At 42.9% G+C, this 26,727-nt stretch overlaps 1 protein-coding gene across 5 annotated transcripts in view; it reads left to right on the top strand.

Annotated features, from left to right (window-relative positions):
* Nucleotides 1–25,603, top strand: part of MTM1 (myotubularin 1) — a 121,323-nt gene extending 95,720 nt beyond the window's left edge. For all 5 annotated transcript variants that reach the window (XM_073543603.1, XM_073543602.1, XM_073543600.1 and 2 more), the window contains 8 exons: nucleotides 1,399–1,548; nucleotides 5,025–5,213; nucleotides 6,403–6,588; nucleotides 9,171–9,377; nucleotides 12,891–12,983; nucleotides 13,101–13,214; nucleotides 14,089–14,265; nucleotides 18,290–25,603. In XM_073543603.1, the coding sequence (XP_073399704.1) occupies nucleotides 1,399–1,548; nucleotides 5,025–5,213; nucleotides 6,403–6,588; nucleotides 9,171–9,377; nucleotides 12,891–12,983; nucleotides 13,101–13,214; nucleotides 14,089–14,265; nucleotides 18,290–18,445 (1,272 nt within the window). In that variant the 3' untranslated portion in view covers nucleotides 18,446–25,603. The remainder of the gene's footprint in view (nucleotides 1–1,398; nucleotides 1,549–5,024; nucleotides 5,214–6,402; nucleotides 6,589–9,170; nucleotides 9,378–12,890; nucleotides 12,984–13,100; nucleotides 13,215–14,088; nucleotides 14,266–18,289) is intronic.
* Nucleotides 25,604–26,727: the final 1,124 nt, after the last annotated feature.

Genomic DNA, 26,727 nt, shown 5'->3' on the forward strand with positions numbered 1-26,727 from the left:
GTAAACTGGTAACGCTACTATTTTTTAAAAACTTTTTGTGTATATATAAAAAAACACAATGGTGGAATTGCACTGGATTTTTTGTTCAATACATAAAACAAGCCCTTACACGGCTGTCAGTAGAAAACTAAAAAAAAGGATGACACTTGCAAGAAGGTGAGGATAGCGCAGAAACAAAATTAGAAGAGGCAGACAGTGGGTTAATACAAGCTGTCTAGGAATCTATCAGCAAGTGGTTTGCTATGTAATCTGAGTGCGGCATGATGTAGGGCCTGAAACCCCGATTCCAGTGATGTCCCGATCTGGTCTCTTTGCTACCATTTTGATGCAATCACTGTTTTATTTTATGCAGGTCTAGTTGTGCTGAGAATGCTGAGCCCATTATAACCCTGCCCATACGCCTGATTGGCTACTTTCTGCCCATTCACAGTGTACACAGAAAGCTGCCAGTTGGTAATGGGGGGGGGGTTGCACACAGCAGTTGACTAGGAAGCACGAAACACATAGTCCTGTAGTGATAATATGCTGGTAAAACACTGACTTTATTAGCACAACAGCACACAGCCCAGTAGGTGACACATCACTGGCATCGGGGTCTCTGCACCTACATCATGCTGCTCTCAGTTTACATAGCACAACTGAAGGCGAGAATGCCAGTAACTGACTTCTATAACCACGATAGAGAATATACATTTTATACAAGTGAAACTTTTCAGTCCAGGAAGCGGGCAATGGATAAAATGAGAGAGCACTTGTACTGTTTGGGTGTGGGCTAGGACTGACTGGCCTTGTGGTGTGTAATACATGTGATGGGCAGATTGTACTAGAACTAGTGGAGAATTACAGGTTGTATTTTGATAGGTCACGTGTCACAGTCTGACTATTAATACTGCTGTCATTTATAGAAGGTTTTCTACCGCCTTCATCTGTGTCAGGCTGACGATACAAAGCAATGAGTGGTTCACATAAAACTTCCATGTGGGATGAGCGCGGCTCCGGGCTCCCTGCCCAGGTTGAGTCAGCCTGTTAGTACAACAGCTGCCAGCTCAATGGCCACTCCGCCCTCCTAGCATTTTCAATCATTATGCCATTAAAGCGATTACACCCATTCTGTGTCTGTACATTTCCACTTAGGGCTCAGATACACCTCCCGGCTCTCTTCACGCCATGAGCCTGTTCACTGATGCTATTGAAGATCATGGTGTGAAATGTTTGGCCTGGTATTTGTGTCTTTTGGGCCCTGTCCCCCCCTCTATAGTGTATGAAGAATCTGTAAGGCAGATGGCCTTCATATTGTGCGACTTGATCACCACCCTGTGGTTACATGCTCCACATGCAGTTACAAAAATAATGCCAAGAAGTGAAATTACTTTTTTTTTTCTCCTCCTTCCACCCCAGGGTTTACCAAACGATAATTGGAGATTAACCTTTATGAATCAAAAGTATGAATTCTGTGACACCTACCCTCCTTTGTTAATAGTCCCATTTAATGCCACAGATGATGATCTCAGGAAAGTTGCTGCCTTCAGGTCCAGGAACAGGATTCCGGTATGTGCAAGAATTAGCAATTGTACACCGTAAATGAAATGGCTTCGCTTTAAGTAAAGTTTTATCATCACTTGCTTACCTTTGTTTAAGGAAACACTCCTCTCAAAGTGTTCATCCTCTTAATATATTGCAGTCACACACTATATAGCACTGTGTACTTACAATTGCTCATTTCACCTTTCTACTCAATTAATTTCTCTTTTCTCTGCTCCATATAGAAACAGGAAGTCTCTTGTCCCTGCAAAAATCATTCCTCTCCTCAACTCCTGATCCAGCTGCTCTGCTCCTTCCCCCTCTGTTATTGACTTTTGCAGTGACTCATACAGGGAACGTTGACCTCCTGTTTCTAGAAGAATTCAGCTAGTCAGTTTTTAGTAATGTGATATCATACAGCTAATGGAAAAGAGAAGAATTATCTGGTAGAAAGGCAAAATGAGCAATTGTAAGTACACAATACTGTATGATCATATGATTGCAGTGTATTAAAAGGAGAAACATTTTGATGGGCGTGCTTCTTTAAAGCACCATTCCAGCATTTTTTCTTTTCAGCACAGGAGTGGTGCAACTAATTAAAGCTCCCTGACCCTAGTATCATACTCGCCAGCCACAGTCTTCATCTTTTACCAGCGTCACTGGTCCAACAACGCCATCTTGTGACCGCAACTTCTGACTGGCCCTGCAGTAACGGTCACAAGCTCTGTGTAAGTCTGAGATCCTCGTTCTGGACTTGTTCTTCCTTTCACAGACTTACATTGAGTTGTGACTTACAGATCTGTCCAGGAAACACTGGGGCGATCCCACAGGTTGTAAACTGTTAGAGATTGGCCTGAGTGGCGCCTTTAACAGATAAAAACAGAAGTATAACACTACAGGCAGGGAGCTTGGATTAGTTGCACCACTCTAGCTGTAAAATGTAAAAAAAAAAAAAAAAAAATACTGGAGTGGTGCTTAAATCAGTTTGTGTTGAGTATATTTTTTTTTCTTTTTGGATCTCTCCTTTTCTCCCCCACTATAGCACATTCTTTTCTAAAGCTAAAAATTAGAACTCTTGCAACATTCACACTGACCACTGTGGTTTTTTACACTCAACTCAACTTGTAAAAAATCATATGGAAAGAGTCAAAATAAAAAATGTGATGCTCTAAAACCTGATTTTAAATAGGTTATTTTTTGACAACCCATTCCTTTTTAAATGTGACATACGTGGGATCTACATCGCATAGCTAGTACACTCCATTGTCTGTCTTTATTGGTAACCTCCCATGCCTTTCACTTTTGTACAGAGCGTTTCTGTAGCCAAACTGGTATTATACAGGGTGATTCACACTCTACTTTACCCAGAAAAATCGCTGCAACTTCTAAAAGACTGTCAACCTTTCTGAAATTTGGACTGTACATACTTTGGCTCATGAGAAGTGAAAGTACAATGAGCCACAGAGTTATGAGAAACGTCCTCGTTCCGAGTGGTTTCGCTGACATGTCACCGTGCCGGTCATCTCCACTACATGATAGACCCCCTGCACGCCTTTCTGCGCAGGTAATTTGTGTGTGCGGCTTGAATTTAATTCCTGCCGAATTCCTTCATTTATTAGCAATGTACAAATACAGTTTGGAGGAGCGTGCTTACATTGTGAAAACTTATTGGAAAACTGGGTCCTTAGAGGTGCCAAAGTGAGTTTCTAAGGAAGTTTGGACATCGAAATCTGCCATAGAAACAATGTATTGAAGCCACCTTTGGTGAACATAATCTCCAAAGGGCTGTGGCCACCAAGATCGCCTGAGTTACCGCTGGATTCCTTCCTTCGGAGCCATTTGAAGGGTCAGGTGTACAGTAACAAGCCACGAACATTACAAGCACTGTGAGAGAAGATACAGTGAGAAATCCTGGCTATGACCCCAGACTTCCTGCGGAACACATTGGACAATATGGAATGAAGGTGGACATGTTCAACACCTGCTCATGAACCAAGGTATGTACAGTCCAAACTTCAGACGATAGTCGTTTAGAAGCTACAGCAATTTTTATGGGTAAAGTAGCGCGTGAATCACTTTGTAGTTTTGATTTTTATTTACCAGGAATTGGATAAAAAGACCCCCCCAACGAATTATAGGATTAAATGCAAATACAGATGTAACAACTGAAATAGTGATGGGTGCACTGTGCTCTGGCTGCTACAGCTGTGGAGTGAGGCGCCCCACTAAGGGTCCCGTTTCACTTAGCGATTAATCAGCGATCCCGACAACGATACGACCTGGTTGGGATCGCTGGTGCGTCACTACATGGTCGCTAGTAAGCTGCCAAACAGACAGATCTACTCAACGACGCAGCAACGATACAGCGATCCTCGGCGGTCGTTGGTACTTTGTCACACAGCAGCTTTTCTGAATGATTCCAGCCTGCGTCCCTGAGTTCTGTGTCGCCAACGAGGCCGCTCGTCGACGTCAAACACAGCGGTGCACGCTGGCCAGCGGGACGCCAATAATCAAAAAAATGGCCTAGGACATTCGAGCATGATCAGCGATATCCAGCGGGGGGGTCGCTGCGGCGTGTCACATGTAGCGAGATCGCTGTTGTGTCACAAGATCGGTGATGCTTCAGTGATCTCGCTATGTGAGAAGGGGGCTTAAGTTCTTACATCCGGCCACTGCTAATTACAGCTGATTGGTGCAGGTTCCATGGCTTGGATACCCACCCATCAGATACTCATCACTTATCCCAAAGATGGGTCATCAGTATCTATTGACTGCCAGCCCTTTTAAAGAGGACCTGTCTCTTCTGAGAAAAACACAGTGACCGAAAATAACTTTTTAAGACTTTGCTCAAATATATGTTATTAGCAGATTCCTCCGTATCACAGGACACAGAATGTGATTCCTTTTTCTGGAACATGCTGTGTGGGGGAGCCAATTCTATTCATCAGCTGAATAGTGGATATGAAACCTTGTTCTCATGTCTTGTTAGGATTTTGGGCAAACAAATGAATTTGCCTGTTTTGCTATTTTTGTCGATAGAATACTTGGGGAAAATCAATTCACGTATTTCTCTTAAATTCACCAAAAGCAAAGTTCAGCATTAATGTGCTGAAAATCTGCAAAGTGCAAACCCGGCAAAATTTTACTCCCCTAATATTTACTATACGCAGAATGTAATGGCGGGTCAGGAAGCTGCTCGTGGAGGACTAAAGGGGTTTTTCCATTTCTCCTCTGCTTCACTGCTGTAGCCATTAGTGGAGCTCAGCAGCTCGTGCCATGTCCCGTTAGAGGGTTCCCATGACCAAGCTCACTACTATATGGAGCACTCCTCCTTTTCTAATGACTAGGACAGGTGCATGATTGTACTGCTCCTCTACACATCTCCCAAGGCTCCTTGTCACCGGGATGTCATTGTCGCTGCTTGCCTCCCGCTGTGGAGATGAGCAGTGATGGAGCCCCCATCTTATACAAAATAATCTTTGCTTTCTTAACTAACCCCACAGGTTTTGTCTTGGATACATCCAGAAAATCAGTCCGTTATCACAAGGTGCAGTCAGCCATTAGTCGGTATGAGCGGCAAGCGGAATAAAGATGACGAGCGGTACCTAGAGATAATTAAAGATGCCAATAATCAAACCTCAAAACTGACAATTTACGATGCCAGGCCCAATGTAAATGCTGTGGCTAATAAGGTAAGAGGCTTCACCTAAGTTGTTGGCATTGTGGACTAGATTTACATATAGGAGGGCCATATCTCAGGAACAAAACAGAAGTATCAGATTTAGGAAAATAACGAGACACACCAGGTGTAAAAATAAATGGCAAGTGAGAGGTTCTAAGTCAGAGTGGAGTGAAGCTACATAACTGCAGGCACTGATCCTCTATATGCCATCACATAGAAGACATAGAAGATGGGAATAACATTTTAAACATTTATTTTATGATGATCAAAAAGTGGTGGCACAGTCATGAGCAAAACTGTTACTATCCTTCTGGTAAAGTAAGAATATACATGCATTGCATACATAACATGCATGCCTAACATAGCATGCAATACATAGCATGCATGCAATACATACATAACGTAACAGTACATAAATGCGCAACCTTGATGCTTGCGACAAGTGACAGTATCCGACAGTCACATGGAATAGTAATATCCCAACAGACAGAAAAGCACAAGTTTCGAGTCGCTGGATGGATCCGGGCTCAGACAAGGAGTGCTCCAAATCTGTTTCTTTTTCCAGTATGGCCTCCTTAGACACGCACTGTACCTGTAAGGCTTCTTTTACACGTACCGGGTTTTTTGCGGCCCGTTATTGCGGGCCTTTTTTGCAGGCTTTATCACCGCAATTTTCACGGTCTGCCTCAATAACGGCCCGCAAAAAACTTGCGGATCGCCGTTTTTCAGGTTTCCAATAATATGGAAGAAGTATTGGGGAAAAAAAAAGTTGTTCCAGTTTTGCAGAAGTGACGGTGCACCGCAAAAACAAACTTCCGTTGTTTTTGCGGCCCCATTGATTTTCAATGGGGGGCCGTGTCCATAAGCTGTGAAAAAGATTGAGCAGGCTCAATCTTTTTTCACGGCCGTACGGCACGCCGACTAATTTTTGCTGGCCGATTTTGCAGCCCCATAGAAATCTATTGGGTCCGCAAAAACTGCCAACAAAAACACGTCAAGTGTAAAAGAAGCCTAATGCATAATGTCAGAGTAATACATTAGATATTGAGATCGTATTACTATAGTTGTCGTTAGTAAATCCCAATCTATTGCGGATGGCTACATTATGCACAGGCTTCCTGTGTATTCGTGCTTTATTGGGCCTCGATTCTATCCTTTATCATTATAAATATTCTGAATCCCACGTGGTCTTTCTGCAGGCTACAGGAGGGGGCTACGAGAGCGAGGATGCATATCCATTTGCAGAACTTGTCTTTCTGGATATCCATAACATTCATGTAATGAGAGAATCTCTCAAGAAGCTGAAGGATATAGTCTTCCCACAAGTTGAGGAGTCGCACTGGTTATCCAGTCTGGAGTCTACGCACTGGTTAGAGCACATTAAGGTGAGCGGGAAGCTTTTAGATGCGGCACTACAGATAGAAATGAAAGGAAATCGACGCAACACCAGGTTATCATTATTCTTCATCTCTCGATTGTGTCGTGTCCATGTAGCATTTCTATATTGTTGTCTCGTAGTTGCGAAGAGGGCTGTGATTGGGACAGTTAGGTGTATGATCATTCCTTTATAGGTGCAGGTTTTTGAGAGAACAACTTTGGCAATTTTCACAAGAAATAAGCTGTCGATCACCTGGCAAAATGGTTGTTTGTTACATGAAATCATTTGGATTGCTTGTAACTCTTATTTGCCGTAGGTGGCCTAGCGGTGAGTCGGCGCCACTATTCCTGGTGTCCGTTATTGTCTGCTACGCTGACATTGACTGCTGTGCTGTTGACATAATCAGTGATCAGAGACTCAATACTGGATCTGGGGAGGGTGACTAAAGCATATTCTTTTTTCCCAAGACTGAAAACGCCTTTATTGTCACATCATTGTACCTTCACCCTTGGCATACATATACACCCTTATGCTTTCAAACATGCCACAATCACGCCAATCCTTAAAAAGACAACCCTCGACCCAACCGCTATATTCAGCTATCGCCCAATATCGCTGCTCCCCTTGGCTTCCAAACTGAGCTTTCCTCCCACCTCTCATCTAACTTGCACAACATAGAAAAAGATTTTCCAGCGTCTCCAGGAGATAAAATAACAATTGCTTTATTGAAAATATATAAAATCTTCTTACCATCAAGTAAAAACAACATAAAGAGGCATATGGAGGGGAGCACTTTCCTACGCGTTTCACCCTGAAAGGGCTTAATCATGGAATTTAAGCCCTTTCAGGGTGAAACGTGTAGGAAAGTGCTCCCCTCCATATGCCTCTTTATGTTGTTTTAACTTGATGGTAAGAAGATTTTATATATTTTCAATAAAGCAATTGTTTTATCTCCTGGAGACGCTGGAAAATCTTTTTCTATGTTGTGCATGCACTATACACCCGGGTCAGGGTGTTTCCGTGCGTCGGAGGTGTGATAAGGAGTGAAGAGGGGTGAGCAGAAAATTTCCTTTTGTGCATCTCATCTAACTTGCTCTTTGACAATCTACAATCTGGTTTCCGCCCACATCACTCCACTGAGACAGCCCTGACAAAAATTACTAACGACCTACTTTCAGCCAAAGCGAACGGACAATACTCTATACTCCTGCTTCTAGACCTGTCCTCTTCTTTCGACACAGTTGACCACTGCCTCCTACTATAGATCCTCTCCTCCTTTGGCATCAAAGACCTCGCCCTATCCTGGATCTCCTCATACCCTTTCCAACCGCACATTCAGCGTCTCCCACACTACCTCCTCAACCCACCCTCTCTTTTGGGAGTCCCCCAAGGCTCGGTTCTGGGACCCCTACTCTTCTCAATCAATACTCTTTGCTTGGGACAACCCATACAGTCCCATGGATTCCAGTAGCACCTTTTATGCTGATGACATTCAGATCTACCTCTCTGGCCCATACGTTACCTCTCTACTGTCCAGAATCCCGGTGTCTATCAGCCATATCCTCCTTCTCCTCTCGCTTCCTCAAACTCAATGTGGACAAATCTGAACTCCTCTTTCCCCCATCTCACAAATCTTCGTTACGTGACCTATCTATCACAATTAACGACATCACGCTTTCCCCGGTACCGAAAGTCTGCTGCCTCGGAGTAACCCTTGACTCTGCCCTGTCCTTCAAACCCCACATCCAAGCTCTTTCTACCTCCTGTCACCTCCAGCTCAAAAATATTTCCAGAATATGTCCTTTCCTCAACTCTCAATCTACTAAAATGCTTGTGCATGCTCTCATCATCTCCCGCCTCGACTACTGCAACATCCTTCTCTGTGGCCTCCTTGCTAACACCCTCGCACCTCTCCAGTCCATCCTTAACTCTGCTGCCCGACTAATTCATCTCTCTCCTCGCTACTCCTCCGCTTCTCCTCTCTGCAAATCTCTTCACTGGCTCCCATTCCCTCAGTGTATCCAGTTCATATTACTAATACTGACCTACAAGGCCATCTATAACCTGTCTCCACCGTACATCTCCGAACTAATCTCCCAATACCTTCCCTCACGTAATCTCCAGTCCTCCCAAGACCTCCTTTTCTCCTCCACACTTACTCGCTCCTCACCCAACCGCCTCCATGACTTCTCCCGAATATCCCACATCCTCTGGCTGGAATTCTTTGCCTCAACACGTCCAACTATCAACCATTTTCGAATCCTTCAGACGGAACCTGAAAACCCACCTCTTCAGGAAAGCTAACAGCCTGCAATGACACCGCTGCCTCCTCACCGCTACTGCCTCACCAACACCGGAGCTACTGCAATCCACCAACCTGCAGGGTCCTCTCCCCTCTGTATCAGTCTGTCATTGTAAGTTTGTTTACTGTAAGTGATATCTGTAATTTGTATGTAACCCCTTCTCATGTACAGCACCATGGAATCAATGGTGCTATATAAATAATAAGTACAAGAATAATCTGTCTATAGTATAGGCAAAGTGGCCACTATGGTGGCTTGTACTGACCAGAGCGTTTTTTCTTTTCAGCTGGTCTTGACAGGAGCCATTCAGGTAGCAGATAAGGTGGTTTCTGGGAAAAGTTCAGTGGTGGTGCACTGTAGTGATGGCTGGGACCGGACGGCACAGCTGACGTCTCTGGCCATGCTGATGCTGGACAGCTACTATAGGACTGTAGAAGGCTTTCAGGTGTTGATCCAAAAGGAGTGGATTAGTTTTGGGCATAAGTTTGGATCGGTAAGTATGACAATGTTTTCTTTTCAGAATAAGTTTGTGGCGGTATGTTTAAAATCTTGTATGGGATGCAAAGCGGTCAACGCTCCCCATGTTATCCTTGGTCGTTTTTTGATACTGTGCAATCAAAGGAAAGCTGAGTGTGACGACTCCTGGAGTGGGCCCTCTGGGTCGTGGCACCAACCCTCCCAGGGCGAGCTGACCTAGTGAAGACCACCCCCTATACAGGGAGTGTCAGGGGCAAGCCCCAGGGGGTGAGGTACCACGACTGCTGGCACCAGGCAGCCGGCTCACAGGAGACACGAGTGGGTGAGTGTGTCTGCAGGAATGTGTAAAGCATGGACACGGGAACACGTGGTATACAGAGACTACGTATGTCTGGGTGTGAGTGAAGCAGGATGCGTGCAAGGAGCACGTCAGAGCACTGAGTCAGGCAGCAGGTGTAACAGAGTACAGGAGCAGGGTGTGTGCCAGAAGGCACAGCTGAGCATAAGACAGAGTGCAGGATTGGAACGTGTGCCAGGAGGCACAACTGAGTAAGAGACAAGGCACAGGGTCCAAGTGTGTGCCAGGAGGCACAACTGAGTATAAGACAGAGCACAGGATCAGAGTGTGTGCCAGGAGGCACAACTGAGTATAAGACAGAGCACAGGATCAGAGTGTGTGCCAGGAGGCACAACTAAGTACAAGGCAGAGTGCAGGTTCAGAGCGTGTGCCAAGAGGCATAACCGAGTACAAGGCAGAGTGCAGGTTCAGAGCATGTGCCAAGAGGCACAACAGAGTGCAAGGCAGGGGACCCGAATACAGCGCACAGCCAGGCAGGGACACTGCAGACCAAGCGAGGAAGCACAACAATAATCAGGCACCTCCCCCTAGGAAGAGGTTGCCTGATATAGCACATGATCACGAGAGCTTCCGGGTCAAGTCCTCCAGTACCATAGAGAGGACTGACCTGGAGACCGAACTGAGAAAAGCGCGCAAGCGCAGACATAACATGAAGGAGACAGGGACCTAGGTACGAGAGGTGCGCGTGCGCACCCGGCGGGACCCCCAGAGTGACCGTGGCTCCGGAAGAGATGACGTCGGGGCCGAGGTCCCGCCCCCAGGTGAGCGCGGCGTGACACTGGGCAACATATCCACATTTCCTACGTTGTGTACCAGGCCCAGCTCTGTGCTTATTGTGTCTGTGGTTTTGCAGATCTTTGCTACTCCGTCCCATTCAAGTGAATGAGATTGAAGTATAATAGAAGGCACAGCCAACATAAGATGTATGGGGCTATGCCTGCTAAACCTTGGAGAGAAAGCGGCCCTCGCTGCATAGCTGCAGGCCTTTCAATCAGCTGATCAGTGGGGGTCCAAGAGTGGGACGTCCAACAAAATTATACTGCATGTGTCCTGAAAATCCCAGGCCAGAATAAGGGTCCCGTTACACATAGCGACGCTCCAGCGATCTTGACAACGATACGACCTGGTAAGCTGGTAAGGATCGCTGGTACGTCACTACATGGTCGCTAGCAAATTAAATACTGTTACATATATTTTGCTGCTTACTGTTACATATATTTTACAGCAGAGTACTCATGCACGTTTGTCATACTGTTGTGTTTTTTCTGTGTCTCATGGTCGCTAGTAAGCTGTCAAACAGACAGATCTACTCAACGACGCAGCAACGATACGGCGATCCGTATAATGACCTCGGCGGTCGTTGGGACCTTGTCACACAGCAGCTATTCTGACGGCTCAGACCTCGATAGGCATGTTTCAGCATTGCCTTTTCCACGCTCCTCTGCTCTGATTGGTGGCCACTACTGCGCTATCACTACGTGGTTTACTTCAGTGTCCCTGCCTGAGTCGCTAGTGCGCTATTTATTCGTGGATCCACAGTCACTGACACGGGGACACGCGATTATTATAACTACATGTTAAAGGTTATGATTGCATATAATTGATAGCTGACCTATAAAAGGAAACGCTACAAAGATCCTTATTTGAGACCACCAATCAGAGCTGAGGGGGCGTTGAAAAGACAATGCAAAATCACGCCTGCGTCCCTGAGTTCTGAGTCGCCAACGAGGTCGCTCGTCATTGTTATGGCGTCAAACACAGCAATGCATGCTGGCCAGCGGGACACCAACAATCAAAAAATGGCCTAGGACATTCGAGCCCGATCAGCGATATCACAGCGGGGGGGCCGGTCGCCGCTATGTGTCACGCATAGCGAGATCGCTGGTGAGGATGCTGTTGTGTGACAAAACCTGTGACGTTTCAGCGATCTCGCTAACGATCTCGCTATGTGTGAAGTACCCTTAAGCCATTTAAAGTGATAATGACCTGAAACTTCATCTAAATCGCTGTCAAGATACAGTTTGGTTTTGGAAAACAGTTGGTTTTAAACAACCTTAAAAGAGTAGCTATCTAAATAATTTTTTCATAAATCAATAGTGCACGTGAAAATAAGAAACATTAATATATCTTTTTAAAGATATCTGCTTCTTTCTCTTTATGAACTGATTCAATTTCTTAGGTGAATGCAGAATTTCCCATCACTGCGATAGGAGACTACCGTTGGTGCTCATAAAGTTCTATGGAGATCTGCAACTGGTTTCATGAGAACTTACAGCAGAATGCCTGTGCTCCTCCTCCCACCTCCAATCCTAATAGGATTTTGAGCACCAGATTTCCTCTTATCTTGGTAGTGGGAAAATTCTGTCTTCATTTAATGAAAACTACACAGATTTTACCCCTTAATTGAGTGGAAGATCAATCCCAGAGTAGAAAGAAGCCTATATCAGATAAGTATATTACAAAGTTGCTTCTTCTCATGTGTAACTTTGATTTCTTGAATAAAAATTGAAACCACTGTTACACTAATTTGATATTGGACACATCCACAATGGTGAGCTGTGTACATACTCCCATATACATGTAATTATAATGTAGGAAGAATGTGGCCTGCGAGTAGCGAGGCTTGGAAAGTCACATGGAAACTGATGACGTATACATTCACTGTTAAATATTTATCTCTGGCAAATGCTTATTGTATGTGCACACGCTGCGGATTCCTCTGTTTCCGCAACGGTTTTGGCCTCTGCGGACCCGCAGCAGTTTTAGCTGCGGTGTACAGTACCATTCAAATGAATGGTAAAGAAAAAAAAGCTGTGTAGACGTTGCGGAAAAATCCGCGCAGATTTCCTGCGGTTTTGAAACCGCAGAAAGAATTGACATGTCAATTCTTTCTGCGGAATCCGCAGCGGGTTCCTATCTCCACCATTGTGGAGATGGTGAATCCGCAGGACCAAACCGCAGGCAAAACCGCAGATAATCCGCAGGTCTTTTGACCTGCGGTTTATCTGCGGTTTTTGCAAAATCCGTGCGGATTAATCCGCAGCGGATTCCACAGCGTCTGCACACACCCTAAGATTGCCTTTCTGTACAAACAACTGTCAGCCTAAAAATACACCTGTGTGCTAACAAACTGTACTATAAAACTGTTTATTTTGTTATTTATCATTTTAGAGAATTGGACACGGTGATAAAAATCACGCTGATGCCGACAGATCCCCAATCTTCCTTCAGTTCATAGACTGCGTTTGGCAAATGTCTAAACAGGTAAATTGTTCACCTTGCCTGTCCCCTGCTAACCGCCATTGTTGGGGAATCCTCAGTACTGAGTAACTGGATATCTGTTGTCTCGTATAACGCTTGTGCAATTATTCTCCCCTTTAGTTTCCAACAGCCTTTGAGTTCAATGAGCATTTTCTGATCACCATTCTGGACCATCTCTACAGCTGCCGTTTTGGCTCTTTCTTGTTTAACTGTGAGTCTGTGAGAGAAAAAGAGGCAAGTACCTCCACGCTCGGTGTATAGAAGTGGCTACATAAAAGGGAGCGCAAATTAAAAATGCTCATTTCTATTTGATCAAGGGAACCTGACATCAGACAATTGTGGTTTGTTTTTTTTATTTGCCCTCCTTTCTATAACTTTCTACTATTTTATTCAGGGCTTTGCTGAGATTTGTCCACTCCATTCCCAAGCAGACCCACAAACTCTTAGGCTAGTTTCACACTAGCGTTTTTGAGCGCAGCGACGGCCTGCGCACGGCCGCCGCTAAGCCCCGCCCCCTGCCGCGCCTCCGCCTACCAGCGCATGACGCTGCATGCGCCCTGCGTCCCCTATCTTTATCACTGGGGGCGCAGGCCGTGCGCAGTATGCGTCTGGCGGCGCATGCGTCCTTTTGACGGTGCGCCGACCTGCGCCAAACGCAACCTGTTGCAGTTTGGTTGTGCCGGCGCACCTTCAAAAAGGCGCATGCGCCGCCAAACGCATACTGCGCACGGCCTGCGCCCCCAGTGATAAAGATAGGGGGCGCATGCAGCGTCATGCGCCGGTAGGCGGAGCTACCGGCGGAGGCGCGGCAGGGGGCGGGGCTTAGCGGCGGCCGTGCGCAGGCCGTCGCTGCGCTCAAAAACGCTAGTGTGAAACTAGCCTTAAATGACTTCCAGATTGTGTGGCCGAAACGCCACACACAGCAGGCCAATGGCTGGACAATTGTTAAACGGTCGTGTAACAGCGGCACCTCTGGCCCTAATGTTGCACATTACATTCTATAGTTATATTTACAATGGCTCACTAGCCTAACTATAGTACGAAATTAAGCAGACCCCTGTTTTATTGTCCTTTTTCAATTGCTAGATTTCTGCTTCTTTTATCCTAGAAACTTAGGGAAAAGACACAATCCTTGTGGTCCTGGATAAACAGTGAAAAGTCAAAGTACATAAATCCCTTTTACACCAAGGAGTCCAATCGTGTGTTGTACCCTGTTGCTAGCATGCGTCACCTGGAGCTCTGGGTCAATTACTATATTAGGTGGAACACAAGAATCCGACAGCAGGTAAATGTTGTCTTTACGTAAACTAATAAATATCACCAAACGTTAGCACATGGCAGCATACAATTAAGAACACACAATGTGGGATTGAATATTGGCACAATAGTTTGGGTAAAAATCACTATGAACCATTAAAATGTGCTGCAGAATGAGACTCTGTAGAGAGAGGGGATAAAAGAAATCAGAATGGGGCTGTCTCCAGTGGCTGAGATTAGTTGTGTTTGTCTGCTGCTGAGAGACCAGTGATGTGAAGCTAGAATTGCTGCTGTTGATGCATACAATAGTGGATTGTCCTCTGCCATGTGCATCGACAGAGCAGCATTTGCAGTTTCACAAAACTGATCAGTCAGCAACAGGCAACAAACACCACTCTGCATTTTTGTTATGGAGCAGTGCAGGAAAAGCAAGTGCTGCTTGGCAATGTAGTTTTAGTAGGTAAGAATATGCCTCTCCCCCATTCTGCTATGAGTTTGATGCAGAGAGTCATACATAGAAATTAAAAAGATAAATTAGAAGATAGAAAGATGCATGCTGAAAAACTAGGGAACTCACAAAAATAAAGTAAAAACAACTAAAAATGGTTAAATGACTGGTTATGCCCATGATATGGCAATAACCAAGCTCCACAAAATTCATATGGCAATATATCAGTATATGGTTCTAGGGTATACTGATATATGGTTCCGGGGAAGAATCCACGCATGTAGGTGGCGATACGTGTGAGGTCTGCTACTCCCCAACCTTTCTTCTGGCAAATATGGCTCCAGACATGAACTTTACATCTTAATACCAGAACAAACAGAAAAATTGGATGTAGCAGCTTAAATGGAAACGAAATCCGTATATAAACGTCTACTATGAGTAATAGTGGCATATACTTCCTAAACAGTGAATGACAGACCATTCGGAAATATAAAGAACCAAAGAAACCACTGAGCATGGATCAAAATAGAATTGGTGATGGGACAATGATGGGGACCACTGCTCTATGGCAACAGTATTACTTTGCACTTTAATCTATTAAGCACTTTAAAATCTGATTGCCTTCATTTTCTCTGTGGTCCCCCCTGTCTTCTGTATTAATTGTATCTTGTACACAGTTTTAATAAAAAAATTAAATTGTCTTTTTAATTTCATCATTGTAATTGTGCGGGTTCTCTTGCACACAGTGCCAACTTTTGCCACCCACTTTTCCCTAAAGGTATTTTATTCTATCACCATTGTCCCATCACCAATTCTTTTTTGATCCATGCCCAGTGGTTTCTTTAGTTCTTTACATCTTAATACCAGTAGGTTTGAACCCTAAGGCTGGATTCACACGTAGCGGAACTCTCGTGGAAATTACCGCGAGAATTCCGGAATTCCATTCCGCCGGAAAATCGCATTTTAAATTCCCGCGATTTTCCCGCGGAAAAACTAACATTTTGCAAGCGTAATTAGCATGCAGAATTGCTAGCTTTTTCCAAGTGATCTGTAGCATCGCTTGGAGAACTGATTGACAGGTTGGTCACACTCGTCAAACATAGTGTTTGACGAGTGTGACCAACTTTCTACTATTGAGGCTTACCGTATTCGCGAATGACCGCGAAAACGGACGTCATCGCTCGCAAAGGCTTACTGGGACCGGGAGCGTGGAGAGAGGCGGACGTCGGAAGGTGAGAATAGCAATATTTTTTTTATTTTTAAATTCTATTTTTTTACAGGGATATGGTACCCAAAGCCCGGAGGACAGTCTCCTCTCCTCCGGACCGTGGGTACCATCCGCAAATGTTCTGCTTACTTTTCGCATGGTGTGCACAGCCACATGCGGAAAGTAAGCAGAACAATGCATTCCTATGGGTGCGGGATCGCCGCGATTCCACGAAATTAATGAGCATGCTGCGTTTTTTACCGCGAAGCAATTCCGCCGCGGTAAAACATTAGCACAGCATTGTGGAATCCCATAGGAATGCATGGGATGCTTATTTTTAGCGGCAAAATCGCGCGGTAAAAACCGCCGCTGAAACGCGAAAAAAAAGCCACGTGTGAACCCAGCCTAATTGTTCCCCACTAATACTACTGATTTGCTAGCATAGTTTTCTTGCTCATAATAATTTTTCTTATTTTGTTGCACAATTTCCTTTATTTTCTGGGACAACCATTTCATGGGTTATACCTCCCTGCTGTCTATAACCAGCTGCACGCTTTGTACTTTAGCACCAATGGTTACCCATTAAATGTTGACATGGTATTGTGAATAGGGTTATTTTGCCTTTGACTGTTTTCATGTTGTGTGGGTTTATTGGTTTAGCCATACAGTAAAGGTCCCGTCTCACATAGCGAGATCGCTAATGTGTCACCGATTTTTGTGACGCAACAGCGATCTCGCTACATGTGACACGCAGCAGCGACCGGCCCCCCTGCTGGATATCGCTGATCATGCAGGAATGTCCTGGGCCATTTTTTCGTCGTCTGCGTCCCGCTGGCCATCGCGCATTGCTGTGTTTGATTGCTGGATTGTTGCTGCATCGCTGTGAGACCTGCCTGTTTGGCAGCTTACTAGCCATCATTTAGCGACGCACCAGCGATCCTGACGGGTCGCATCATTGTCGGGATCGCTGGTGCGTCGCTAAGTGAAACGGGACCCTAAGAGTGCATGTTAATGTTCTGCTTTCCTATAAATCTTTATTTATAATTTTTTGCTGGATCTATATACTGATATATTGCCATTTGAATTTTGTGGAGCTTGGTTATTGCCATATCATGGGCATAACCAGTCATTGAACCATTCTTTGTTTTTTTTAAATGTTTTACGAGCCTGTCTTGTTGCATGTGATGTGTTGTTGTTTACATCAATAAAATGTATATTTTACTCTGTTTTTGGGAGTTCCCCCTACTTTTTCAGCATGCATCTCTCTTCTACTTTCTCCTGAAGCATGCTGCATAGTAGCACCCCTTTTGCTTGATTATTGATCAGTGGTGCCCTCTGTTTGTAGTCCCTGATAGAGATGAAAAAGGCACAAAGGTACAAGAAATAAACATCAAGTTGAGCTTAGTCTTTGTTAGAAATAAGTATGTATTTACTGTGCTTTGTGTAAAGTGTGATTTTAGGAATAACCCTTTAAGGGGTAGATGTTGATTGGTTCATTTTGTCTTGTAAAGTGAGTTGTCTAGAGTGGATGGATCAGATTGTGTGTTGACCTCCAAAAGGCCTTCAGATGACTGTGATTTCTGATGCCCTTAGAATAATCATTTTATCACCTGTGCATGGAAAACAGGACCTGTTTGCAATACTTGTGGATAGATAGAAGTTGAAACACTGGTCTTATTTATACAATCAATTGTTTTTTCCTTGCACGCAATAAACAATGGACCATCAGTGTGCTGGATCCTATTTTTATCCATTTTTGATCTCTGGGTCCATTTCAAGCTTTTCTTACCCATGCTAAAAAAATATTCCAAGCTTATCCTACCTATTAAACAGCACACGGATGCCATTCTTCATCTGTTTTTTTTTTTTTTCTCCTTTGTGGACCCATTGCATTGGCGAATTCATTCTGTGACTCGGTGAAAACTCTGATAGAACTCATACTTTAAGAGCTGAAGTCTGAAAGAGGCCTAAGGTCTGGGCTAAATGTAGACAGCAAGTGATGGCTTCAGGTCAACTTCTATTGAAGAGTTCAGGCGCCGCTCTGCAGTACTTGGCAGCAGCTGCTACAGTGTATGGAGCTGCAGTGTACCAGTACTGTACACGGTTTACATCCAGCTGCCAATGGATACAACGAGTCAGGTCTCTAGTCTTACATCATTCACAAGACATGTTACCTTTATAAAAGTACTGAAGAAGCTGATCTGGAGCTCTCGTCTGTGGCCAATAATCAGGGTATGGAGCTGTGGTGTTCTTCAGTACACTATTTACATCATACAGCTAATCGGTGGGGCTATGTGGTGTCACACATGATCATAAAATTTATAGGCAAATACCTAATTATTGGTGTATTGAAATAATCTCTCTTGCCTTTCTTTTGTGTTACCTTTTTGTCAATAGCAACCAAACCCAGTGGAACAGCGTTACATGGAGCTCCTGGCTGTACGAGACGATTATATAAAGAAACTTGAAGAACTTCAGATCTCAAATTCACCAAAAATGAACAACTCCACCTCCCCTCAGTCACCTTCGCGAATCTTGCAAACTCCATTTTGAACAATAACAAAAAAGGAAAGAAAAATCTCTGTATGAAGTATAGATCCGGACTAAGCTCAATTTCGGGGAGGCCATTTTGAATGATGCCTTAATTTGGATGAAGTTTAACACTTCGCGGTTGAATAAAAATGTGCCTTTTTAAGATCTTTAAAAAATTTTTATCTTTTTTATATGTTGCACTGGTATATGTAGATTCTGTTAAATAATGTATGTAGGAAAAGCCCCTTGGCTGGCTTGTAGCCGTATCACATTGGACTTGTGAATATCTATTGACCCAGAGTAAAGGGTGCGACTTGTTCAGTTGCTATTTTTCCAGATTTGTCATTGTTTTTATCCTTTTGTCTTATTGTACGGTGTGCCCCTGGGTTGTATCTTCCTTGTGCTGGTCACACAGGCCGGCTTGTGTACTGTACAGCTTTATGGTATGTTGCTTGGTATTTTACTGTTCATCAGAAATCACAATTTTCTTGTAACTTGTTTCAGGTCTTGGCTGAAAGTTGTCAATAAGCTCTCAAGTTTTCTTAATCTTAGAATGAATTTGACCTCTGTGATTGGTAACTGAAACCCTTACAGTAAAAGTCACATGATTTTTAAAATTTCATTAAAAGGAATATGTCAGCAGGTTTTTGTTATGTATTAGAAGAATTTTTACTATAGGGCCAGAGACCATGATTCCTGTGATTTATCACTTACTAGGCAATGTTTTGCCGTTTCAATAAAATCAGTATTTTATTAGTAGTTCTGTTTGTCTTTTGCCTCCTGGGTAGAGATGAGCTAATATTTCAATATTCGGTTTAGATTACGATCGTCGTATTTGCAATATTCGTTGAACATAGCTGAACGCCATTGGTGTCAGTTGGAATACAGATAAGCGAATGTTTGGAAACTATCTTCAAACATAAATTCAACACGAATATGGCAAATTCGGATTTGGCGATGGTTTTCTCAACATATTCGCTCATCTCTACTGAACAACCACACCTCCACACATTGGCAGCTTTCTGTTAATATAAAGTGTGCACAAAAAGCTGCCAATCAGTGATGTAGGCAGGGCTCAGCAGTCTGAGCTCTGTTAGATCTGCAGCCAAGAAAATCACAACTGCTGCACCCAGTAATCTAAGTGATGCATCACTGGAATCTGGATCTCTGTCCCCACCTCCTGCTGCTGTCAGATTACGTAGCAAAACCAACCTGCTGACACCTTCCCTTTAAATATTAATATGAACGACAACCTTATTGAACACATTGCTCAAATGTTCAAGGTCTGTATAGTTTACCACAATGCTTTGTTAGGCCTGTGAACATATAAATGGAGTTTAGTAATATAGTTGTAAATGGGTGTGCTATGCATTGTGGGGTGTGTTTTCTGAGGATGGTTTCTTTACCCTTTCTTTATGCCTTTCTTGTCTTTAATAGACAGACATGTGCATAGATTAATGCTCAATGTATTGAGAAACTCAATATCATGTCCGGGCTTAAGATATTGATGACCCATCGACACCCAGCTTCCCCTAATGATCGGCTCTGGCAGTTGAGTAATGGCCACTGTACAGTGAGAGGAGCTGTGCCGTTTCGGTGCACTACTTACACCTAGCTGATCGGGTTGGTTCTGAGTGTTGTTCCCCCCCCACTTCCTCCGAGCTGATGTTGATGCTGGGTCAGCAATATCGTGAGCTTGGACAACACCTTTCACACTATTCTAGTGGCTTCGTCTAGACCAGTTTTACCTATTGTATTAGTAGAGGGTGGTGGGTCATATAATCTTGTTCACAACATTGCTGTATACTTCTTTCTGAGCAGTGTGTACATATGTGGAATGTCATCTTAGCTGAGCACTGTCAAGGTGGCTACACATTAGATGAGTTGGTTATTTAATGAGGAGAAAAGGGTTGAGCATGTTGGATTGAACATGCCCAATCTAAGCCATCGCTAGAAGTGGCTGCTGGCAGCTGACTCCCCACTGAGATCACACACGCTTAGTTGAGTGCATTGTGTGTGGGTGAAGAGGAAAATGTGGAATTTTGACAAATTCAGAATTCTATCATAAATTTCTTTGCGCAAACGTTTTGCGACTTTTCAATGTGGAGGTGCACAAAAATTGAGCATGTTAGCATTTTCACGCCAGTTTCGCTCACCCACGTCAAATTGTGTGCTTCAGGGGCCATAGCTCATCTAATTCATGACAAGCTGTGCATTCCAGCAAGTCATTGGTTGCTTTTCATATCTGAAAGATTTCTAGCTTAACAATAGAGGCCCATGCATACACCACTTCTGAGCTTTTCGGAGCCTTAATACTTGATACATAGCTGTCTACGGGTCCTTAATGTCCTCCCTGTATGCCTTAGACAATGTTCACATCAGTGGCTTCGTTGTGGCTTTCTTCTCAAGCCTTGAAAAATGGGATTGCGGTGGAGCCGTTGAAGTGGTCATTGACTTTTATGAATCAGATGCAGTCACATTGTGCTTTTTGACCTCATTTTCGGTAATATGTGTCATGACTCCATCGGGTGTCCCGAAACCAGGGGCTTCTTCTCTGTCATTAACATTAGGGTTGCCCTAGCTTGCCCTGTTCCCTGATATCAGAAAATACCAATCATACAAATATGCTCACACAAACAGACAAATGCACTGTAGGAGAAGAAAGGGAATTATCACACTTTCAAAATCTAGCAAGTCACAGAACGCCTTCTCCAATTACAACTAACACAACCCCCAACCAGCATAAGCTAGCTCTAACAATGGGTGCTAACCAGAGCCCAGATTATATAGGAGGTGGGAGTGTTTAACAGTTCACAGCTGAGAGCCTTAATGCAGGAAATCTTCCAGGAGCTCTCAACAGAGCAGATTAACCCCCCTGCACTGCTAAAAGAAACCTGCACTATTTTTAATATGAAGGTGAAGTGCTTCTAGTCAGAGTATGAGAAATTAGACTTTGCGGTCTTTTGGTTCCTTTCTGTCGCGGTAAACCCATGACGATATGCCTTTTCCATGATGGCACCAAAAACGTGGTTGACAGTGGTTTTTGTTCCCACTTGAATAAGGTATATATTACCAAAAATGAGGTTAGACAGCAAAAAATGTCCCCATCTGATTCATGTGTCAATGATCCCTTTAATGAATCCACCGAATCCTGCTTTTCAGGGCTCCAGATGGAAGCCAAAAGAGCCACTGATGTGTGCCACAAACATGATGTGATCCCGGCCTTGGAATTCCTTTTTGTTTCCTGTATAAATTGGATATAAAAGGGTCCCAGAGTGCAAAAAGCCAATATTTGCTTCACTACATGCTTCCATAAAGGCAGCCGAGGACATTTTCTCTGGTCTGATTTAATATTTTATACTTGTTACCAATCCCAGCTTTATGATCTAGCCGCCTTTTACAAACTACAGTATTTGAAGGGAAGTTCTGCGATAGGGTCTAAATTATTGTAAAGATTTAGATTGATATAAAAATGTTATTAAACCTTTAGTATGAAATGATGTAAAAGCATAATAAAGAATTTTGTATATACTATAGTATATTGGTAAAAGAAAAATTGTAGCAATGAAGTGAGGTTTAAGACCTTAATTGCATTAAAAAATACTTTTTGCAATTGAAGAGAAGTTTCTGTACGTAGATTAAGTTTTGCACAGACGTGTTAATATGTTTTCATTTGGTTCATGTCTCCTTAGATATCTAGATATAGTGGCGCCGTCTGAGAAGACAAGTCAGACTGCTAATGAAATCCTATTCTGTTTGGCATATTTATTTTTTAGAAATTACTTTTAAAGGTCACACTGCCTGTTAAGAAAATCTTGGATTAGAATATTTTTTTTTTTCCTAAACAGTGGTGCTTAATTTTTGGGTTAAACAGTTTCGTTAGGTGGTTCAGTAAAAGTGATGCCACCAGGGACCCTCTAAAGGCTGTGTACACCTTTGTTTTACCACTTCATACTATCTCAGTATATCCAAAATTACATTTTGAATCAACTTTGCAGTAGGTCTTAATTAAAAATTTGAATTGGAAATTAAATCAAAGTTGCTTCAGTATGTTTTTTTTTTTTTTTTTCTTTTCCTAGATGTACTGGAACAATAGAAAAAAGTTATATATTTTTTGGAATGTGTACATTGCCTTATATAAATTGGTAAGGTTCATAAAGTTTATTTTATGGGCAACAAAGGCCTTTTTTTATTAATAAAGTTTTGGTAAGTGATTAGCGTTTAAACTACTAATGAACAGTTCTAAAATGGAATCTGTCTATGGAATTTAACACCGCAAACTATTTATACATGTGTCGCTCTCTTAAAGACAAGGCCAGTAATACAGTTTCATGTCCAGTCCGGTTCTTTGTTGTGTAGAAATCCATGTTTGAATTGCTATGCAAATGAGGCTGAAGGACTATGGTAGATCTGAAGCCTCCATCACACCAGCTCCATTCCCTGTCCAGCGCCGCCTCCTCCTGCTTGACTGACTGCCCCTATTGTGACTTCAGGCAAAGGCGCCTTCAGTCAAGCAGGAGGAGAGGCAGCTATAGGCAGGATAGAGCTGGAGTGACAGAGCATTCTGATCTACCATATCGATTTACATACAAATTCTCCAGCTGATTTCTCAGTCCTGGAGGAACGGATTGGCTATGTACAGGTTTTGCTGGACTTGTCTGTGAAAGAGCTACATGCTCATATAAATAGCTTGGGGTGTGAAATCCTGCTGACAGATTCCCTTTAGGGCGTATTATCATTATGAGCATAACGTGACGTTCACATGATTACGATTGTACATACAAGGACCAATTTTGAACACACATAGGAACACACATTTGATCCTACTGACATTACAGCTTAATAGGAAGAGATAACACCCTATTCACATGACAATTTGACAAATATGTTTAATCAGTTCTAAAAAAATAAAGTTTTTTTTTTGTTTTATACTGGGAATTGTGGTAAAAATTAAAACTTAAAAAACTAATAAAAAAACTAATCTGAACTGAGTAAATTAATGTGTATGCACAATGTAAGTGCATATTAACACATGACCATTAACCAGAGAAAACAAAAAGCAAAAAACACAAATATCCTGAACTAAAAAGTAAAAAATGTACTGCAAATAATGCATAAAGGTAATAATAATAATAAGGGTATTTAGTAAACATAATTTTGATCAAAATAATGTACAAGCCATCCCGCCACGTCACGGCAACCCTTGTGGGACAGTCCCTACTCTAGTATTTAAAACCTTTTCACTTGCCAAGTGGCGTGAATGTGAATAAGGGTCGAGCGGCTGAACCACTAGTAACAGCTTAGGCCAGACTGGATGGCTTTCCCAGCTCAGAAAGAGGGCGGTCACACCCATATATGCACTGAATGCACAATGAAATGAATAAAAAACAAATCTGAACTGAGAAAAGTAAGTTAATGTGTATGCACAATGTAAGTGCATATTAACACATGACCATTAACCAGAGAAAACAAAACACAAAAAACACAAATATCCTGAACTAAAAAGTAAATTATGTTTACTAAATACCCTTATTACCTTTATGCATTATTTGCAGTTTATTTTTTACATTTTAGTTAAGGATATTTGTGTGTTTTGCTTTTTGTTTCCCCAAAAATTAAAACTTGTAAATGGTCCGGGTGAGATTTGTGTATATAATGGTATGATTAGCATTACTTGCCTGTTGAATTTTCTGCCTCTGCAGAGCAGCCAATCCAGTGTTTCTTATTAGGCTTTGTTTTCAATACTGTAGTGATGTGGTGTCCACATATGACTACCAGAGCCAAGTACTGACACCACTGGTGTGACTAAGGCCAGTGATTGGCTGCAGTGGTCACGTGATAATGTGACACCATCACTGCAGTGCAGCAAAGGGTGGTGCTGGAGCAGTGGAGGGTCATGCTTCTTGTACTATTTTATGACAGTTTACCTCTCGGCCTGTTTTTTGTTCATAATGGAAAATACTTTTATTTCGACTAAGTGTATTTTCAAGTTTTGCCTGTAGTCTCATTTTGACAGTTAATATCTCTGAGGTTCACAATGACTGTGATGCCACAATTGTTCCTCTACAGCTACGTATATTGAACACTGGCTATAAATGATCCATTTTAATAAAACCAGGCGTTATACATAGTGTATATTAACTTTGTTCTCCAGCCTTCATAGAGTTCTCTGGGATCAGAATATCGTTGGCTTATCCTTAGGTCAACATTATTCTCCACTGCCCTTTCAAACTTCTGATCAGTAGGGGTGCCGAGTGTCTGCCATCCACAAGGCACACATTGATGCATAGGCCGCTAATATTCTGATCCCACAAAACCCCGTGGACCACTAAAGATCACCAATCCATTGGACACCAAAGTCACTGCGGAGTACTAGGGGACCACCATCTCCCTGCCAGCATCCGTGACTCTACCTTTCCATCATCCTCATTGAAGTGTGATGTGTGCCATGCCACCAGATGAAAATAAGAAGAGCGGATGCTGCCAGGTAGCAGGCAGTAGTCCTGCTCCCATGCTGCGGCACTCATTAGTCTTGGCCGATGGAATACAATTTGCAGTAACTAGTGTCCACATTAGTTTATGGTGCCTGTATACTTGGCCTGAGGAAGAATGGTGGCTTCCTGTAGTTACGTTTTGATAATCTTGTACAGGGTATAATTAGAGTAGCAGGAGTGTATTGCACAGTACTCTGTATGCACTTACCAATTTTCAATCAAAGACCCTTTCGGAAGTAAATATGCAGGATTCCTAACAGATATACAGTTTACAAATATGTATGAAGATCCCCTGTGAGAATCCACTTTTCACGTTTGGCTAGGAAGCTGCTTACTTATTAGTTCCATCAAATTGAAGTTTCCGACACAACAGGTCGCTGTCAGATACATGGGGGATTTCCAATAATTCTGTGTAAAGAAGTGTGTACGAGCAATTCCCTATATACCCTTGTGAAAATCCTAGCTACAAGGTGAAGCATTCGTCCTTCTGCCGAAGTCTGATTTCTTGTATGTGGCGTTCCGGCATGTGTGGCTTGTACAGAATATTTCTAACATGGCTAAAATAAACTAAACCTTTTTTGTAAATGTCATATTTGCCTAGAATTTTTTACTTAAACAGTGTGTATGATGGCTTTGTTTGATTTTACAATCGTAACCTGAAATAAATATGTATATAGTAAATGAACTTTGAGTGCGGGTTTCTTTATTTTTTTTATTTGTGTTTCTTTTGTAGCACTTTACAGACATTATCATCACTGTCCCCATTGGGGTCCACAATATAACAGCCCTATCACCCCAGTAAAATAAAAAAACCTCCGGTTCTGGAGCCATTCAAGGCATGCGTGATGTAATGTCACACAAGTGCTACAGCCAATCTGCAGAGATGTAGGCCACTGTACTTATTTTCTTTGGACGTATCTGACAACTCAAGGAAGTCAGAGCAAGCAGCAGGTATCGTTTCGTCCGAAGGAGGTCAGAATGATGCTGCCTCTTGGGGCCACTGGGTTTATGCGACATATCATCACAGGAGACACCCCACTGGAGTGAATATTAGGCTGGGATCACACATGCGAGGAATACGGCAGTCTCACATGTTAATATCCGGCAGCAGGAGTGGAGCGTGCGGCTCCATGTATTGCTATGCGACCGCGTGCTCCGGTCCCGAGTGCCGGCGGCAGTACCGAGTTTTAACATGCGAGACTCGGCCGTATTCCTCACGTGTGATCCTGGCCTAAAGTGTATTCTACGTGGCATCTAGATGGTGAAGAGCCTGGCAGCCCCCTCTTTTAATGCCATCGGCACCGTGAGATGGTCATTGTGTGGTGCTGATGCTTACAATGGCAATCCAAGAGCAAGTGATGGCCTTGGTGTCTGCTGGCTACAATGGTCTGTTCAGATCTTAGCAACATTATAGTGGTTAAAAATAACACTTTTCATTCCTGTCATTCCATTTTGTGTTTATTCCTGAAAAGCAGCTGAAGGGTTCATAGACTGTGTGATGACAGTAGTTTTGAATGTTTTAGGAGTTCTGTTTTTAAAATGATGATACTTTTGCAATTTCTACAACTTACATGACCCTCAATGGCAATTCAAACCTTATTTTGTTTAGGAACCTAAATCATATTTGTAAATGTTTTCTTAAAAAAAAAAAAAAATTGCTGCTAAATTTTTAAACCTATCAAAATAAAATGACCTTTGACAAATTGTGCTGATGTAAGGCAAGTTAAGTGTTTTGTTTTTTTTGTATTACCGTATATACTCATGTATAAGCACATTTTTTTTGTGCTGAAAACGTCCCTCTCGGCTTAT

Source organism: Dendrobates tinctorius, unplaced genomic scaffold (genome assembly GCF_039654945.1).
Source record: "Dendrobates tinctorius isolate UK_male_01 unplaced genomic scaffold, ASM3965494v1 ptg000133l, whole genome shotgun sequence".
NCBI lineage: Eukaryota > Metazoa > Chordata > Amphibia > Anura > Dendrobatidae > Dendrobates > Dendrobates tinctorius.